A 20,026-nucleotide genomic window follows, 5' to 3' on the forward strand; every position below is an offset into this window, starting at 1 on the left:
TACACATCCACAATTTTACATAATGCTCTATTAGTAATTGTTGTATTCTGCTACCTTTCCTATCCCCTACTATCCCCCCATCTATGAGTTTTAAAATCAGTTTGTTCAAGCAAAATGTTTAACTCATGTTAGACATTCACATTGTTGCTGCAGTTTTTTAGGCTTTCTAAAGCAACTTATGCAAATTTCTGCCTTTCAATATTACTTTTAAGGAGCTAAAATTACTTCATGTTTCTTTACAATATGCTGTGGATGCAGAGCCAACTATTACCATCTCCATTTGTAAACAGGGAAACTTAAAGGACTTGCGAATCAGTTATTGCAAATTGGTTCAAAGTCAGGGTTCCTCTTTTCCACTCTGCTGCTTGGCTGCAAGGTGCCCATTCTGAAACTGTCATTTGCCAAAACCCTGGGGGGATTATTATCAGAGTTTTGATATGAGAACTAAATCCAATCCTTCCCTCTTTCCTCCATCTGAACAGTTACAAATATTATGTAAACATTCATTCTTTATTTGCTGTAGTGCTTATAAGGAAGCTTCTCCTTCCATTGTCAGGTGAATAAACTGAGATCAGTTTAATGGTTCCCAAAATAACAAGGTAGTCAGTAACAGAGGAAAAATAATAAGATTGGATTTTTAAACCATGGACTTTCCTGTGGAATACACATACAAGAAAAGATGTGATTTCTGATATTCCACATTCATATTTGTACCATAGATGGTTTCTTTGTTAAAAGGCTAATCTCAAATGACAAATAATGCAGATTAATTTGCTTAGTCATGTATTTGAGATCAGTATGGTAGATAAAGGTGAATCAGCAAGTGTTCTAAGATTTTAAAGAAATTTTAGTGGGTAGAATTTTTTTTTCAAAAAGATTAATCAGGATAAAATCTAATCTCTGTAAGGGAAATCATTATTTTCTGTTCAGTTGGAGAATAAAATAAATGACTGTTGAACATATAATTCAGCCATGTCCTCCTCTAAAAATAGAAACAAGAAAGCAAACTAAAACATTTGATACCTGGAGGTGCATCCTATTTTAAATAAATCTAACATAAAAATTCAGATTTTCTTAAACACTTAAGATTAAAGTACAATTCTAATTCAAAGGATTTGTTTTCTTCAAACCAGGAGGCAAGTATTTTCTGTTAAGTCAATTCTGTAGTCCTGGTCTGGAGCCTCTGTTCTACTTTCTGTGTGTAGGACAAATGACTTGCATGCCACAGTTTCCCATCATTTTAGGAACAAACAGGATTACTGAGAGAGGTTTCCTGAGAAAGCACACATTTAAATGCTTCTGAAATGTGTACTATCTGGGTTTGGACATGCTACTCCAAAATATAACACCTTGGTGTATGAGAAAAGAGCAGATCTCGGCCTCCTCTGCCCTTCCTCTTCTAAAGCAGACTGATACACACACACACACACACACACACACACACACACACACATAAATCAAGCTGTTCTTCTCCCAAAGTAGGTCATAAACTCTCATTCCAGAGGGGTCCCAGAGGTCCTCTCACAACCAGATTAAAGAAATGTTCCATAGGAAAGAAACCAAACAGACTTTGCTAAGCCCCCTACCTCAGTTTATTGCTATTAGATCATATACCACTTTGTGCAATTGTATTTCTGCACAAATTATTCATTAAAAAAAACACACTTGGCTCTGTCTTTGGGTCTTCAATTCTGAAATCTCCCATGTCACTTAATTTTAAAGTATAGATGTATACTTTTCTCTTGTTAATCTGTTCTTTTGTTATATGAGTCTCAGTCATAAAATTAACAATAGATGAGGAAAGCAATCTTTTCTCTCTTACAAAGGCAATATGCAAAAATGAGATAAAGATTTTAGGATTTGGGTCACAAAAGTTTTTCCCACTTTTTCATGAATTAATCTGTTCTAGAAAAAGGGATAAACTAGCATGTATGCTTTAATGTACAATGTGTTGTAGTTCAGAGTTTTATTCTGCTAATTTCACCAGTAGTGCTGAATTTGACTTTTTCTGCTTGTTTCTGATTGACCCAGCTAATGAGGATCACGACAACAATATTGTGAGTTTTCCAGCCATTTGTTCCACTTGGACACTGCATAATGTGCTTTCAATATTTTCTAACAAAGTTGATGATATGTTAGGAAACATTTCAAATTAATAATGACTCAGGCACAGCATCTGAACTTTTTCTACTAAGAACACCATGGACATGTTATAGAGCCCACTTAAGGGGAGATGGAGGTAGGTACAAAGCAACTTTACCTCTCCCTTGCTAAAGGACAAGCAATTCAGGTCAAAGAAATTGTGAGAGTAAAGCTGGGGTAAAGTGGGGTTAGTTGAGAAGGTGGAAGAATTCCAGATTGCAGAGTTATAGGACTCACAAGATAACATAATTTTCTCTTTGCATGTCTGCATGTTCATCTGAATGATATGATTCCTAAGCCACGAGGGGGAAAAGTATCTTTGTTTCTGGTCAAATATGCAAGAAATACCCAAAATAATGAGATGTGTTTAGGATTAAAAAAAAAACTAGATTTATTTCTATAATAAATTTTGTGAGCAAGCTTTATTACATAGTTGATTAAATTTATTACATTTGTGAAATCAAATGGACAAGCTTCTACTATGGTTCCATTACCTGTACCTAATAATATTTTTTAAAAATGATCTATGGATTTTCTATGGTAATTAGGTAATTGAGAACTCCTAAAGAGACAAAATCTTTATATGGCCTGCTTCTATTAGAGAGAGGAGAGAAGCATTCACATTCAAAAGAGCATCTTTTCTTTCAACCTTCGAACATTAACAGTGGTTAAAAAATGATTTGGGTCACACTGAGCTCTATAGGCAGAATTTCTGTAGGTGAGAGTACAGAAGAGGTTCAGATGAAAACAGATATGATTAAATGTATGCACAGAAATCAGCTGTTGTTCATTACTGGTAGTGACTGATTTTTTTTCTTTTGTGGTGCTAGAGATCAAACACAGGACACTGAGCATACTAGGCAAGCCATCTACCACTGACTTATACCCCCAGTACACTAATATTGACTTAAATGCTACATTTAATTGTGATAACAATCACAGCCAGTTGTCTTCACAGTGTGAATCACAATGGTCCTCTTGGTGGAAGAAAAGCATGAAAGTCTAAAAGCTACCATCTTATATTTGGTCTAACTAAGCATCCTCTGGGTAGCAAAGGTTCTCATTCTCCAAATATCTCAGAAAAATTTAATTTCTTTTATTAAACTTGGGGCATATTATTACAGGTGAGAGACAGAGCATCTTGAAACTCATTTATATAGCTAGTCATATTTAAATGGCTCCTTAAAGTCATCTACTACCAAATGTAGGAGTTTAGGCCTGGGGTGTAGCAGAGCAGTATACATAGCATGCTTGAGGCCCTGGGTTCAATAACTAGCATCACCCTACCTAAAAAAGTAGGAGAAATTTAAAATAAAACAGGAAGTATGTTAACATTTATCAAGAACCACTAGTCAGTACTCCTGAGTTGGTGCCTGGATTTTTCTATTGGTATGTACTGACATGTATACCATCAAATTGATTTCCCTGTACTTATATATTTAAAAACAATACTTTTCTTCTGTCTTTAATCTTCAAGAAATTTCTCAACTAATCCCACTCCTACCATATATTTGTAGAAATCGCAATTCTAGAACTTGTATATAATCTAGCTCAGGCTGGAAAATTAGCAGGATTTGTCATAAAACTATGGTGGAAAACTGATTTAAAGCAGATCAAAATCAAATAACCTTTCATATTACTGAAAATTTAACAGAAGTTTGTGCAGTGCTGTTCTTTGTGACCAGTTAATGCAGCTCATGTAATAAGCCACAAGAAATAACTCAAGAGTATCAGTGTGTGCTGCAAAGTACTGGCTTTGAGTTCTTATTAAGCTGAATGTGCCAGGCACAGACCAATTCTCCCAGGAGAATGGGCTTCATCAACTGTGCCAATGTGTGATGAGTCAGTGGCTGCTGCCACTCACACAATATACCAGCCATCAGAAGCCCTTAGTTTTCAGAAGCCTCCTAAGTGGTTTGAGAACCATTCTCTGATGTACCAGTTTATGGAATTTTGGGGGCAATCATCAAATTACTGCTCTAGATAAACACAAATATTTATATTAGAAGGTCTTTTTGTATTACAGATGTCTGTCATATTTTGGTTGATGTATTTGGATATGTGATTATACAGAATTTGTGATTATAAAGTAGTAACTTAAGAGACTGGGGACATAACTCAGTGATACAGAACTTGCCTAGTGCTCTCTGCAAGGCCCTGGGTTCAATCCCCAGCACTAACATCATCAATCAATCTAGTAACTTAGCATACTTGTAAAGTATCAAATAGATACAACCTGTACGTGTCTAAATCTATTAATTCCTGTAACTTGTTTACTTCCTTTGTCACTCCTGCCGATTCATTTGCTGAGACCCTACAATGATTACTTACAAGATTTTAGAACTATGATGACAACCATCATATTATATTCATCATGGTTGAACTCATGATCAAAAAGATGAATTTATAGAATTCACTCATTAATTTTTTTTTAATTTAAAATACATACTACAGGGCTGAGGCTGGGGCTCAGTGTTAAAACGCTCGTTTAGCACATGTGAGGCCCTAGATTCGATCCCCAGCACCACATAAAAATAAAATAAACTACACTACAACTAAAAAATATATATTAAAAAAATACATATTACACAGGCACAGAGACTCGTGCCCAAGGTGCCAACTACTTGGGAAGTTGAGGAAGGAGGAACACTTAAGTATAGGTCTCAAAAAAACAAAAAACCTCATTACAAGTTTTCTTTGTAAGGAATTTCAAGTCATTATATTCCCATAGCTCTCACTTGCCTTGGTGAACCTCTTCTTTTCCTACTGATTCATAACCGCTGGTCTTTCTTTAAATCCATGTAATGTGCCAAATATATTTTCACAAAACCTTTGTATTTTTCAAGTTTCTCCCATGCTGAAACACCTTCTGTGACTCACAATTATAATTTTTAACTGACATTTGAAATCCAAATTTGAGAGGGGTGGGGTAAGGCTGCCTATAGGGAGTCACAGCTGAACTGAGTTTTGAGGGTCATGTAAGAGTTAACCAGACAGACAGGACAAGGGGTTGGGGAAGGGTAGGCAAGACCAAGATAACTGCATGTGTGTGTTTGGTGAGGAGTGGAGTCATGGTGATAGGGATGAAGTTTGAGAAGTTGCAGGCATCGCATTGTGAAGAGCTTGGAATGCCATGCTGAACATGGATTTTACTCCTATAGATAACAGCAAGGAACCAAAGACATTTAAATCAGGAAATGATACAATGAGATTTTATAAAGTTCACTCTAGTAGCTATGTGGAGAATCAAGTGAGGTCAGATTAAAGCAGGAGGTGGTTAAATCAAGTAGATTTTTACCTCCTCAGTATAAAAAAATCCTATCTTGTAGTACCACTTCCAGAACAGTTGTGCAGTGGCACCTGACAAGTTAATTGTGGATAAGTCATACTGCTTGTACATTCAAAATATCCTAAGTTCACTTATTTTGCATGTACTCTTTGGGGCTGACATCTATTCTGTAGATCACCACAGTAGAGCCCAAATGTGAGGATGGTAGTGCTTTTGTCTTGGGGTGAAGAGAAAGTGATCAAGTATTTTCTACTGCTCCTCCATCCTTCGAGAATATGTAGAGGAAGAAAAGTAGCTTCTTTCAAAATGTTGGCAGACTCCTTCTTCCTGAGTTATTAGGAAAGCTTAGGATGGCTGGGCATGGTGGCACACACCAATAATTCCAGAGATTCAGTAGGCTGAGGAAGGATGATCGTAAATTCAAAGCCAACCTCAGCAATTTAGCAAGGCCTTAAGCAACTTAGTGAGACCCTGTCTCAAAATAAAAACTAAAAAGGACTAGTACTGTTGCTCAGTGGTTAAGCACCCCTGGGTTCAATCCCCAGTACAAAAAAAAAAAAAAAAAAAAAAAAAGAAGAAAGGAAAGGCTTATGATGTTTATTTTAGCAAAGTTGATCCTATATTTGGATAATATACATTTAGTATATTTACTATCATTCTTTTGTCTGTATGACTTGTGTATTATGGCCAGTAATATTTTAGTGATCTACACCAAATTCTTATTATCTGTCAAGAAAGGTGCTAGGATATTTTCTAGCATGTGTAAAGCCCTGGATTTAATCCCCAGCACTCCCCCCCCCACCAAAAAGTAATCAAGATTCAATAACTGATGTGATCCTCCACATTCCTACCCCATGGCCACTGTTAGTGAGATTTAGGATTCAGAAATAATCTACTAACCTTTTAGTGTGTGATTTTTTTTCCCCTGAAAATTCTGGAAATAATGGAATTGCAGAACTTTAATTATTATTACTTTGGTCAACTAATATTGGTAGGATTAAGCTTATTATTTCAAGAATATAAATATGTGTATATTTTAAATGGTAATGGTGGGTTGTTTTCAAATGTTCAAGATTCTTTTTTTTCCAAAGATGCATTTTTATCTAGGTTTACATATTGAGCTCTCAAGCTGGTCTGTAGGTGGCTTAAGAGCATTGTATTGTTTTTATATTCAAAATTCAATCAACATTAATGGCATTATATAGAAGATAAACAATAGGTTTTTAACATTTTGAGTCTAAGAGAATCTTATATTCTATTTATTATTCTTAATCGAGTGAATCAGGGGAGTGAAGTGGTTCATTCTAACATAAAGATTAAAGTTTTCTTCTCATTTATGGTCTATTTCCACATGTACCATTACCTTTTACTGTTACTTTACAATATGTATACATATACAAAATAGCTGGAATCCAACATTCATCTCAGAATTGTATAATTCTTACCTGCCCTCCCTGCCCCCTAGTACTGGGGATGGAGCCCAGGGGTGTTCTACCACTGAGCTACATTCCCAGCCTGCCCTCCACAGGCTTTTATTATTATTATTATTATTATTTAATTTTTTTTTTATTTTGAGACAGGGTCTCACTAAATTTTCCAGACTGGATTTGAACTTGTGAACCTCCTGCTTCACTCTCTCACCTAGCTGGCATTATGGATGTGTGCCACCACACCCAGCTTAATTTTAAGTTCTTGAATATCATTGAGATGGAACCAAATGATCTTATAGGCTACGATAATCAAGTATAATTTCTAAACTCCAGAGTTTTTAGCAATATATTTGTTATTGCATTTTCTAACTATCATAGCTAGGTTGCCAATAATCTTGGTTCTCTCAGAGAAGAAAACAAATCAAAACTTTTAATAGTTTCCATTGCTAATTGCTCAGATCAGAAATTTGGTTTTGGTGTTAAATAAATGTAAGTACATATAGCCTTATGTTAATGCATGAGAAAAAATTTTAAAGCTGATATCATAAATGACAGTTTAGGAGAATGGGCCAATGTACACAATGAATGCCTAGAATATCTAATTCAAGCGAGCGGCCCTCTGTTCCCATGATGGTGGAATCACTAGCACAGGGCATAGATGCCATTAGTGGCATGTTTTAAAGGTGTAAGTGAACAGTCCTCTTCTTAACTTCCTGCATCTTATCCATGGCACACCGAACAATGTATTTTTATATTCAGTTTTGTTTCTCTGGATCTTTGTGGTTTATTAGTTTCATTGATTCTGAAGCATCCTTACTAGACCCTCATTCAACCATAAAATTTAAACCATAAAAGATACATTCTCATCATTTCTAGTAGCATGAAGCTTATTTTATTTTTAGCACCATTTTATTTACATTCTACTTCAGTGTAATATGTACATTGAGAATTTTTTAAAAATAAAACAACCAAAAAAGCCACTTTTTTTTTTTTTTGCCCTTTTAACTTACTGCACCCAATCTTCTAGACATGGAACAGTGCCCATGGGATATATTAGGCAGATGTGGAGGTACATTAAATCCAGAGGTGCTACCGACACAGCACTCTCAGAGCAGTTCGGCATGGCCCTGTCACCCCACCATATCTTGTTTTCCTTTCCTGATCCCTTCTAGGTTCTGAATGATTAGTCATCTCACTCCCAGAATTGCTTCATTCCTTGAATTCCTTTTTGGCAAAGAATTCATATAGAATTTGAACAATGTGTAACTTTTTGTTTGTTTCCAGCAGCACCTATTAACTACTTTTTTTTTTTTGTTACCCTGAATAAATTTCCATTCCTTTCTCCAGAAGTCACTCTGATCTTAGATAGTCAAAGCAGGAAATCATGTAAGTAAATAATATGCTCTCAGTTTTTATGGTGGAGTCCCAAAGAAGTTGTAAATTTCATTAGGATATTGTCCATTGTATGCTATAAGCATTACATATAATAATTTAAAACACTACTATATTCCTACTGACGCACCCGAGGTTAGGGAAAGAACTATATAATAAATAGGTGTAATAAACAGGATATGGACAGTTTTAATTTTCCCCTTTGCTAAAACTTGCAATTTTTAAACATTTTTATTGTGACTTTTTATAAAAGAATTTTTAAAATTCACTCCAATACACATGCATTTTACAACAAGGCTATGCACCTCTGAACCTTCCCTACACCCAAGAGGGTCAACTTAAAAATGTTCAGCACAGTTTAAAACACCAAAAATAATTGAGTAATTTACAGTGAAAACCACCCAGTATACTGAGGCATTAGAAAGAAGTGAAAGGTTAAAGACCCTTGCAAGATATTTACCAACCAATCAGCTTTGTTTCCAGCACATTATTTGCTGTCTCAACCTCATAGGTATGTCAACAATTCAGAAGTCTCCAGGGCTGAGGAGTGCATTTAACACCAGGTTTTTCTTCCCAGAATTTCTCCTGTTGATACAGGATTCTTTCCAGACCAGCACTATTTCAACAATTGCCTGTCTGTTTCAACTTGAGATAGGACAGTAATACGGAAATAATAACAACAATACTCACAAGCCATCATGAGTCCCCAAGACCTTGTCAAAGAACTTTAATTAAACAACATATGAACTACCCTTGGTAATTGTTCCATGGCATGTTAATGTTAAATTCCTTTGAAGCTAATTTCCTTTTTGAGTCTCAGAAAGCTGAGGCTTTAAAGTAAGTAGGTGTTGTTTGCTGTCTTATCTCTTTGGCTGAGTTACACTTCTGTGGAGGCTGTGGAGTGTATTTCAGCTTGCTGGGAAGCTGCTGTTGTAATCAAAATATTTCAAACGCTTTGTTCCTTAGTTGGAAGAGCCGCTCAAGTAGTTGCCCCAAGCATTTGAGCAGAAGCACCAAGATAGCACCCTTTGTTCTACCAGATCAACTCTGTGAACTATGAAATGTTCATGTTGTTTCCTCCTAGAATGTTCTTTCTCCAACCACATCCCTATGTCCAATCCTACTACATTTTTGAGATTTAAAATCCTAATTCCTCCTTGAAGCTTTTCAAGATTCCCTTCAGCTGGGAGTAACATACTTCTAGACTCCATAAGGTCTTAGCCGTTCTTTTGGTTCCCTACTTTTCATTTGTTAATACATTTTTCTAGTGGGAGACTCCCTACTTTCAGCTTTAAACTTCATTCTTTAAAGAAGGCAGAGTATGTACGTTTAATTGAGCACTTGCAGGGTCCTCTATATAAACATACTCATTTGATGGTTGCTGAGCTCACCAATGGCTGGTCTACCATGTGGTAAGAGAGCATAGGTCATTTGAGAGGTTGGGACTAAACTTCCAAAAAAATGTTGATGGACATATACTTCACATGTGAAAAGGATCTTCATATCTATCACATCTGTTTTAAAGGTATAATGAAATGCAAACACATGAAATTCTAAAACCCAGTGAAGCAAATAGTAGATACTCCATAAATCTCCCTTTCCTTCAGTTCAAGGCTCCATCTGTCTAATAGTTGATATCTGCCTGCTCTTCCTGACTGGTGACTTTCATAGGATAAGAAAGAATATCTAATATGCATCGTATGTGTCCCCTAAGCAGAGGAAGCTGATTTAGCTGTAGTTTAGCACTGGACCTGTGAATGTTCAGACTGCAGGGAGCGTCCTGAATGATTCTGCTGGTCAGACTGGCTTCATTCATTCTAGAGTCTTTAGCTAGACTCCTCCCCCCCTTAATGTATCTGTTCTGTATTGTCTAAATCTTCTCACCCTCTCAGAACTTCCTCAATTTATTTAAAGGAAAATGGGAAGGGACCACAGACAGGCGGGTCTAGTAAATCCCTCTTTGCATTAATAATAAGAAAACTTTATGACATAACTGATGAGTGGTTTAGAAACTTAGGTTTAGGAATTCAAATACCAGTTCAACCACTTATTATCTATGGGGATATGAGTACTATTTAACTGCTTAGAATTTCCTTATCTATAAATGGGAATTAAAATACCTAGCTCACAATTAAAATATATTACAATGAATGCAAAACACACAGTTCCAGTCTTGGGATAGAGTAGGCACTAAGTTACATAGCTTACAATCATTAAACATCTCCTTACTTTTTAAAGTATGTAAATATAAACTGCCTGTCTCTTTAAGATTTCTTCATTGCAAGTTGAAAACAGTACAGCCTCCAGACTCTGCTGCTGTTTTATATGTATGGACTGGTGTTTTAAATTTTTTTTAACCCCCTAATGGGTTCTACATTTGCCATTGCCTAAGTTATTTCCTACAGAGACAGTTGAACATTGTAGGAACAAATTGATATCCCAACTTCATCGTCCACTCTCTGTAATAAGCCAACAACAACAACAACAACAACAACAATACAGTTAAACAACTAAAACAAGTGTTATCGTGCCATTCTGATCATCCTACTTTAGCTGGTGAGAAAAGGATACACCATATTCTCTAATTTTCACAACTGGTTTGCCATCTTTCCCTTCCAACTATCCTGTCACTGATTGTGTGTGTGTGTGTGTGTGTGTGTGTGTGTGTGAGAGAGAGAGAGAGAGAGAGAGAGAGAGAGAGAGAGAGAGAGAACCCCTTTCACCTCAGGGTTTAATTTTTTGGAGAAACCAGCCTTGACATCCACATGTACTTTGGTGGTGGTGGTGGTGGGTGGGGACACACAGCCCGCGCTCCAGAGCGGGCTAGCTAGGCGGGCGGGGTTGTTGCCAGCAGGGCCAAAGTCCCCAACCTCCTCCTCCACCGCAGGGTGGTGTGGTTATAGCCCAAAGCCTCCTACCCAATTTGTTCATTTCCTAGATCAACCAGTCGCCGTGTACATTGGGTGGAGCGCCCCGAAGTACCTGGGCGAGGCAGCACTTTCCCAACTTACAGGTTGTAAGAGCGGCAGTGCCTTCAGGTTTTCTTTTTAAAGTTACTTATGTAGTTCTGGGACTCTAGAGCTAAGGGCGCTTTCTCCCAGAAAAATATTTGTGCACACCAAAATTCTGCATAGAATTTCAAAGTGTATATGGATCCTCTGAGTTTCCAGATTAAGTGCCCTCTAACAGAGAGGTGAAATCCAGAGGAATAAGCAAAAAAAAGGGCTGAAATATTCGGCTGAATTCTTTAACATAGATATATGCGTTTTAACATGCATAGATACATTTATGGCAAAACTGAATAAGAGGTGATGGGGAAAACAGCATTTTCCCCAAGTAAGCTGGTCAGAGTGGAGGTGCAGCGGGTCATACAAAGGGACGACGAGCAACAGGTAGGCAAAACACCACAGGGTTTCGCACCCCCAGAAAGCAGCGAGTCGGGCGACTAGGTTGAGGAAGACGAAGGAGAGTGGGTGAGGGACAGGGTGGGGGCAGATAGGGCGGCGGGGCTCTACTCACCGTTGACCGCAAAGCTCCGGCCCTTCCGGGCCAGGGTCTGCTGCACCTGCTCCTGGATCCGCAGGCTCTTGGCCGCCTGGCCACTGCGGCCGCTGCTGCCCGCCAGCTTCAGCTTGGCCTCCGAGGGCAGAGCCAGGCTGGAGCTGTCCAGTTGTCCCAGGATCTGCTGGCCCAGGACGGTTCTGATGTAGCCGCACTCAGCCGGGGAGCCGGGGGCTGCCATGGCGCTGGAGTAGGCGACCCAGCCGCTGGCTTGCCGCGGGACCTGCGGTGGAAGCCGCAGCCGAGCTGGGGGCGCGGGCGCAAGCCCCGCCTCACCGCCGGGCTCCGCCCCCGGACCCGCCCCCCCGCGCCGGTGAGAGGCCGGGTGGTGGGGAGCTGGGCCTCTGGGGCCGCGCGCTCGGCCTGCCCGGGGGAAGGGGGCGCGGCTCTGGACGGGCACGCGCACTCAGGCCCGGGAGCGGGGGCGGGGCCGGAGCGGGGCGCGCGCGCGGACACCTGGCGCGCCTGACCCGCCCGCGGGGAGATCGGGAGATGCGCGCGGGCGCGGTCTGTGCGGGGTCGCGCACATTGTGGAAGTCACCTGGGTACTGCCTGCCAGCGCTGCACCGGCTCTGCTGCCTGGCTCGGACTCCGCCCAGCCCTCGGGAAAGATATGATTTCCGTTTGATTGCGGGAAGGGCCGCCCTCCAGACAGGTGCGCCCTGGAGAATCACTTCTGTTCTTGAACTGAGTTTTGCTTCTGGGATTCCCGAGCGAGCAGTTGATCTTGTTCGTCAGGCTCTGACGGACTGTTGGAAATATTTCGTGTTTTACGTGGATCTGAGAGTGAGAAAGGGGTAATAGGTGAAGCGGAAAGGGCAATATAAAGAAAATGTGCCAAGAAGATGACGTGTGGGGAATAAAAGACTTTTTAAGAGTTCTCCCTTAGTACAACTTCAGGACTGTGTACTTTGCACAGATGCAGTCCCAGAAACATATGTTCTTCCTCATTGAGAGCTTCTGTTTCCCTTGCAGATACACAAATTGTACCCAGTACACTCTTGCTCACCCACTTCTCTCTTATGAACACACCCACAGAGAGAGAAACTCCAATAAGAAGCATTAGGGAAGGGCTAACTTTTAATAGGTAGTACTTTTTAATAGTCCAGTTAATGTTGATTAAGTTGTCTTTATGACAGGCTTTTTGTAGGGGTACTGATGGAAGGGGCCTCCGACTTTCACTTGCATCTTCTACAAGTTGTATTTATCATGCTATTAATTATGTTTCACACACAGTTGACTCCTAAGAACTTGAGAGCTAACCTCAACAGGAAGGGTCTTTGACTTTGAAATTTACAACCTAAGCCACTGGTCCTGATTTTCCTCTTTGGACATGAAAAGCAGAAAGAAAAACATCTATCCTTGGTATTAAGTAAGATAATCTTCCCTTTGATTGCTTGGATTTGCATGTTCACTTTCCCTCAAATCTCTCAATTTCTGTAAAACCCCACTTAAGGGGCTGGGGTTGTGGCTCAGTGGTGGAGCACTTGCCTAACATATGTGGGGCCCTGGGTTCGATCCTCAGCACCACATAAAAATAAATAAATAAATAAAATAAAGGTATTGTGTCCATCTACAACTAACAAAATATAAAAAACAACAACAAACAACAAAAAACCCCACTTAATTCAGGCTTGGAGTAACTGGAGAACACAGCTTCCCTCCTCTCCGTTTTCCTATCCATACCTTTCTACACTTGTAGGAGTATATGGCTTTGCATTTTACAAGAGCATGGGAGGAGGGGAGCAGAGGAAATCAAGGGACTAAACGCTTGAACTGAGTGGTAGTAGTTTTATCACCCCTTCCTAACAGGCCACAGGGCCAAAGGTCCTGTGAAATATAATGCTTAAGTGGGAGACTTGTGGATGGTTATCTTGGAGTAATTTCTCCTATCCCAGCAGGACCAGTCTTTAAGTAAATTACACCTTGTGTAAAGCTCAATTATGCAACTAGATGTAAACATCCAACTCTTATGCTGAGATTTAATTGAAAACAGGGATGAACTGAAGGTCGAGTGATAATAGAGACTTCAAAAAACAAGCTCCATTTTGGGTCCTTTCTTTGCCTTTTCCCTCTTTCCCTTCTCATGGCTTCTTCTGGCAGTCCCACATCTGCTGCTTTGAAAGATGTTTCAATACCTGTGCCTGCAGGGTCATCTGAGGCATGTCTTTTGGTTTTTGCCTGTGTTTTGTGACCTATGAAGGTCAGCTCTGCCTCCATATAGATCCCGCATCAGAGGAATAAAGACAGATTTTTCTTATTTATTTTAGTGAGCCTCATTTCACTTTTTAATTTTTTTAAAAGTTGTAGATGAACACAATACCTTTGTTTTATTTATTTATTTTTATGTGGTACTGAGGATTGAACCCAGTGCCTCACATGTGCGAGATAAAGTGCCCCACAACTGAGCTACAACCCCAGACCCTCATTTCACTTTTTTCCTTTCAGTTTTTTCAAAGTATGACATAATTGATTATCCTGTTAGGGAGATTCCAATAACTGAGCACATATGAATCTTGTTAGTAGATAGTTGTGTGATTTGATGGAAGAAAGGTGATAAAAAACAGCTTGTGGGGTGATGATGTAGTTCAGTGGGAGAGTGTTGCCTAGCATGCACAAGGCCCTGGGTTTAAGCCCCAGTCCTGAAAAACCAAAACAAAAGAAAACACCAACAAATGAAAAAACAGCTTTTGAGGCTAAGGCTGGAGGATCAAAGTTTGCAAACATCCTGAGCAACTTAGTGAGACCCTGTCTCAAAATAAAATTAAAAGGGCCAGTGATTAACTTCAGTGGTAGAGAACTTGCACATGTGAGGCCCTGGTGTGTGAGGCTCTGGGTTCAATCAGTACTGCAAAAAATAAAACAAAACAAAAACTTGTGAGTAAAAAAGATCTAGGTTCAAATGTTAGCTTGTCTTTTGTAAGTAGCATAGCCATAAACAAGTTTCTTTATATTTTTACATCTCAATTTTCTTATCGGTAAAATGGGAACAATAAAAGTATCTACATGTAGTGCTGTGGTGAGGATTAAACAATAGGTAGGGTATAAGGAATGTTCTGCCTTACTCAGAGATCCACTTCTAAACTCCCTCACTTCCTTCAGGTGTCTGGTGATACGTCACTACATCACCTAAATGATACCCTTTCACATGCACATACCTAGTCACTCACTATCTCACTTCTCTGCTTCATTTTCTACATGGCCCTTATATTCACCACACATAATTCATGGTTTCCTTACTTGTAAATTGTTTTGCTATTCAAATATGAGCACCCTGAAAGCAGGGATTTTGTCTTGTTCACTCCTGCTCTCCAGGGCTTAGGATAAGTAATCAATAGGTATATCGAATAAATGAATGAATGAAACATGTACTAAGGCATTTGATAACTTATATGGCATATAATGAATGCTCAATGACTGTTAGTAATTAGCATCTAGGCTTTCAAACTCTTTAGGTAACTTGATATCCTTTAAAAAGTCACATGGGTTGCCCAGGGTCTTTCAAGCCTGCAGTCAAAGTATAATCTGAGCAGCATTTTCATTCATAGACTTGACTGGGAACAATCAATCTGCTAGTTCATTCAGTGTATTAGTGCAAATTTGCAATGCTGGTTTCTCTTACTTTTTATTCTGGTTACCTTTTGAAATTTTTAATAAATGGAATAACCACCTGTTTTTTAAAAATAGTCACTTGGATATCATTATGGATTCTAGGTAACCCACTCATTTGCTGTGTAATATTCCTTATAAGTAGAAAACAAACTGAACCAAGGTAAATTTTTGAGCTCAATGGTTCAGCAGAACACTCCCTTTGAATATAAGAAACAGACACATGTCTGGAAATGATCCTTTGGGAAGTGAGAATTCTATTGCAATAGCAATAGTTTAATTACAGGATGAAGAAGTATTTGGTCTTTGGCATTGTGCCCCCAAACATAGTCTAGATATGCTTCCATTCCAAAAGAATGCAGGCCCTGTCCTGTCCTTGTTTCTTGGGAAAAGTGCCTGCTTGATTTCCTAAATTGTGAGCAAACTCTTTGTAACAATTACAGGTAGCTTCTGGCCAACAAATTGAAACATGGAAACAAAATGCTAGGAGTCCTTGTGTGATGTTTGCCTGTTCTGCATTTGCCAGCTTTTGGCATTTAGGTTCAATTTTGAAAATTTGTTTTCTACTTTTGTCTTTCATTTACTAACAGAATCTGATTGAAAAAAAAAAAAGAGCAAAACCACAAGAGAGTTGAAGTGGAATGTAAATAACAGATAACCACATTAGGAGGCTGCAATTCCTTTTGTTGTGAACCTACAATAAAGATTTGAAGATTCTGGAGTTTTAGCCTTTCATTTTTATCTGATTTGCACATTCTAGTCTTAAAGCACTAACCTTTAATTGTCTTCAGATCTACAGTTACTAGAAGACTAAGTATAGCATATGGTAAGAGCAAATCATATTTTAATGGAAAATATGAAAGAATAGTAATGGCGCCAACAGGCTTTGATTCATTTAAAAAAACAAAAATGCTTACATATTTCATAAATGGCAACTTGCATGAAATATTTCCTGCTACTATTTTCCAGGGTATTAATATCTATTGCTTTTAAAAACCATTGCCTAACTTAGTGTAAGGGATCTGGCAGGGAAAAATTAATTTAAACCTTAGAATTTGTTTCCTCTTTTAGCAAATGGATATGTTGCCAAGGCAATTGGTAGCAGTTTCATCATTAGCCACATAATGGAAATGGAGCAGGTCTAGAAAAGGAAGCAATGAACATGTAGGTGCTGAAAACCACTCTCTGATGGGTACTTTCAACGGCAGCGAGGGCAAGGTATTTATCTCTAATTAAAATATTTGTGATTTGGGGTATATTGCAAGTGTGTAGGTCTGAACTCTCCTTTTTATTATTAGGGCATAATAATCTACATAGTATTTGGATTCATTTTGACAAAATTACACATACTAGAAACCTCCTACTTCTTAGCAGACCTCAAACATGATGTGGGAGGTGGAAACCAAGTAGGCGACCTGGCAAGAAGCTGGCCATGAGCAATTTGCTCATGGTCACAGAGGCCTCCATCAGTTCCTTTAATCCTGACTCACAGGCATGTAAAAGGAAGGTACATCAGCTTCAACAATTATCTTTTGGATGGATGACCACAGCTGCTGTGTTGATGGTTGCCAGATCCTTCACCTGATGAACAGAGAAGCTGAAGGGAGGGGATTACATGGCCAACTCCTGGCACACATTCTTGGCTTCATTAGAGATAATGGCCCATACTTTGTCTCTGCCATACAACCTAGCACTGAGACAACTAACAGGTGCTCAAAAAATAGTAAATTAAGTGTAACATCTCATTGATTGATATTTAGGTCATTAGTGTGCCCAAGTGGACCCAAGTGTAACCAATCAAAAGGAATGGTCCTGAAGGAGGTTGCCAAGGTCTGAAACGAAATGCCAAAGTAACTCTAGTGCCTAGGGAAGCACGATATTTAGCGATGTCTAAGCTCATGAAGGTATCAGAGAAACTCAATAGGATTTTTCAAAACAAATTTTTGAGAATACAGCACCCCAGTGTCATGCATTCTTTAAAAATGTTGCACTAGTTAGGTGTGGAGGCACACGCCTGTAATTTTGAGTGACCTGGGAAACTGAGGCAATAGGATTGAACATTTGAGGCCAGGCTCAGAAATTTAACAAGACCTAAAAAAGTAAGTGGTAAAGCAACTCTGGGTTCCATCACTAGTAGCAAAACAAACAAACAAACAAACAAATCCCACTCTATGTATTTTTGAATCACTTGGAAATTGAATATAAAATATTGATTGATATAGGTCTGTATTCATTCATAAGTAAACTATTTGCGTTTTAAATTTGTCTCTTCTTATACATACTATTATTTACTTGAAATAAGTTGAAGTATTATATTTTATGTAGAAAATGAATACCAAAGCCAAAAGCTGGTTGTGGTGTTGCCTGCCTGAAATCCCTGCTACTCAGGAGGCTGCCCAGAGGGGTCAGAAGTTTGAGGCTAGCCTGCACAATTTAATGAGACCCTGCCTCAAAATAACAATTTAAAAAAGGACAGGGCATGTAACTCAGTGGTAAAGTCTACCTGGGTTTAATCCCTCGTCTCTCTCTCTCTCTCTCTCTCTCTCTTTCTCTCTCTCTCTCTCTCTCACACACACACACACACACACTTAACAATTATTATTAGTTTATCTGGCTTGAATTTTAAAAGCTCCACCCCACTTTTTCCTTTCACAAATTAAAAACATCATAGAAGGTTGAGGATGTGGCTCTATGGTAGAACAATTTTCTGTTATATGTGAGGGCCTGGGTTCAATACCCAGCACTGCTAAAAAAAAAAAAAAAAAAAAAAAAAAGAAAGAAAGAATTAAAACAGAATGATTACAGTAATTACCATTAGGGAGGTAATGATAGAGAGAAAGAGACTTTACCTCTTGAGGGAGAAGTTACATAGATGTATCACACGGGGTATAAAGGGATGGGTGGACATATTGTGGCCATGGTTGTAACAATCTGACAATTCGAGGGCTCAATAAATGGTTGTTCTAATTATTATTTAGAATTGGCACCTCGGAGGTTGACAGGATTATTATTACCTTTTGGCTGGAGCAAATAAGCCAAAGGAAGGTGATTTTGATTGACTTATGAATAATGCATTCCTGGCCCTGACTGTAGCTCTCTGTCTGTTGAATCAGTGGAGCTTAAGCTCTGTCCAGAGAAACCCTACATATCTTCAGAAATGAAAACCTGCTTTGCCAAGTAGGAAGCAGTACCTACTAGTCTAGTTCAAAAGTAGGTGGAGTTCCACTCTGTTCCCCAACTCTGTGATGTCACTGGTGCTTGGCTGGGCATTTTTAAAAAATATTTATTTATTTTTTTTAGTTTTTGGCGGACACAACATCTTCGTTGGTATGTGGTGCTGAGGATCGAACCTGGGCCGCACACTTGCCAGACGAGCGCGCTACCACTTGAGCCACATCCCCAGCCCTTGGTTGGGCATTATCTTAGATATTATTCATAGGAACTCATAAATAATTAAAAGTATTAATAAAATGCACAATTGAACCTTAAAGGGAATTAATAGTATGATTTTTTTGTGGAATTCCAACTTATAATAAGAAAAAAAATACATGGCATCTTTACAATAGTAAGAAGGAACCTGCACTGTTTACTTGAATATAATAATCACAAAAAGAATCACAGCAGTTTATTAGTCCAATTCCATTATTTTACATTGTCATACCATTATGTCTTTCCCTTTCGTCAGTTCTGCCAAAAATCCGTCCGAGGTGAGGTGGCCTGTGCCTTAATTCTTCCCTCTTCCTGGAATATACTTTCCCCCATTTCTGTAGGACTGACTTCTTCCTGTCATTCAGATGTATTTCAATATTTCTTCCAAAGAAAGAATTTCTCTGGCCAACCAGTCTGATGTACCCACCTGTGATTCCCTGTGAAGTACTTAGTGCAACCTGACAGCTTTCTTGTTTACAGAGGCACACATGTTTAGGTATGTTATCTCTCCTGTTGGGATATAAGATTCATGCAAGCAGAAACTGCCTGTTCATCAATTCATTTGCAGTGCTCAAAATCAAAAGTAAGTTTGTAAGTTTTATTAAATGATAAGCAACAGAAATAGATTGTAATTCTAGTTCTGTTTTTAAAAATAGAGTTCAGAAAATCTTTCTGTAATTTTCTGAAAGATGGTTTCTAATGAGAGACCAAATTTTGAGACATTTAAAATTTTCATTATTATTATTATTATTATTATTATTATTATTATTATTATTATTATTATTTTAACTTAATGCTGTGAGTAACAATGTGTTAAGTGAAGGTTAAGCAATGGCCTGCTTTCACAATTTCTTTTGATCCTGGAACCTGAAACCTGAGCTTTACTGCTGAGTTCTGGCAAAGCTCCCAGAAGCATCTCCTTTTAGTTAGGTCTTCTCTGGCATCCTCGGAAGGGCAAAGGCCTTTTGGGGAGCTTAGGGTTTTTGTGGTTTCAGGGGTAGGTCTAGACAGAGCATGTTCTCCTGAATCCCTGAGGTCACTTGTTTTATCCTCACAGCCACACTTACATGCAGCCACTGGAATTCCTCAACATTGTCACTGGGTTGAACTAAACTAGTTCAAATTTAGAATCTATTTTAAATTTATGATCTTCCTAAGCTAAAAGTGTTATATC

General features: G+C 38.7%; 1 protein-coding gene across 1 annotated transcript in view; it reads right to left on the reverse strand.

Annotated features, from left to right (window-relative positions):
- The window catches only part of PKP2 (plakophilin 2), a 71,018-nt gene extending 58,855 nt beyond the window's left edge, over positions 1 to 12,163 (reverse strand). The window contains exon 1 of the mRNA XM_081310704.1: positions 11,773 to 12,163. Within this exon, the coding sequence (XP_081166830.1) occupies positions 11,773 to 11,995 (223 nt within the window). The 5' untranslated portion in view covers positions 11,996 to 12,163. The remainder of the gene's footprint in view (positions 1 to 11,772) is intronic.
- Between the last annotated feature and the right edge of the window lie 7,863 nt (positions 12,164 to 20,026).

The sequence above is a fragment of the Spermophilus citellus genome, assembly GCF_964194105.1.
Source record: "Spermophilus citellus genome assembly, chromosome: 10".
Taxonomy (NCBI): domain Eukaryota; kingdom Metazoa; phylum Chordata; class Mammalia; order Rodentia; family Sciuridae; genus Spermophilus; species Spermophilus citellus.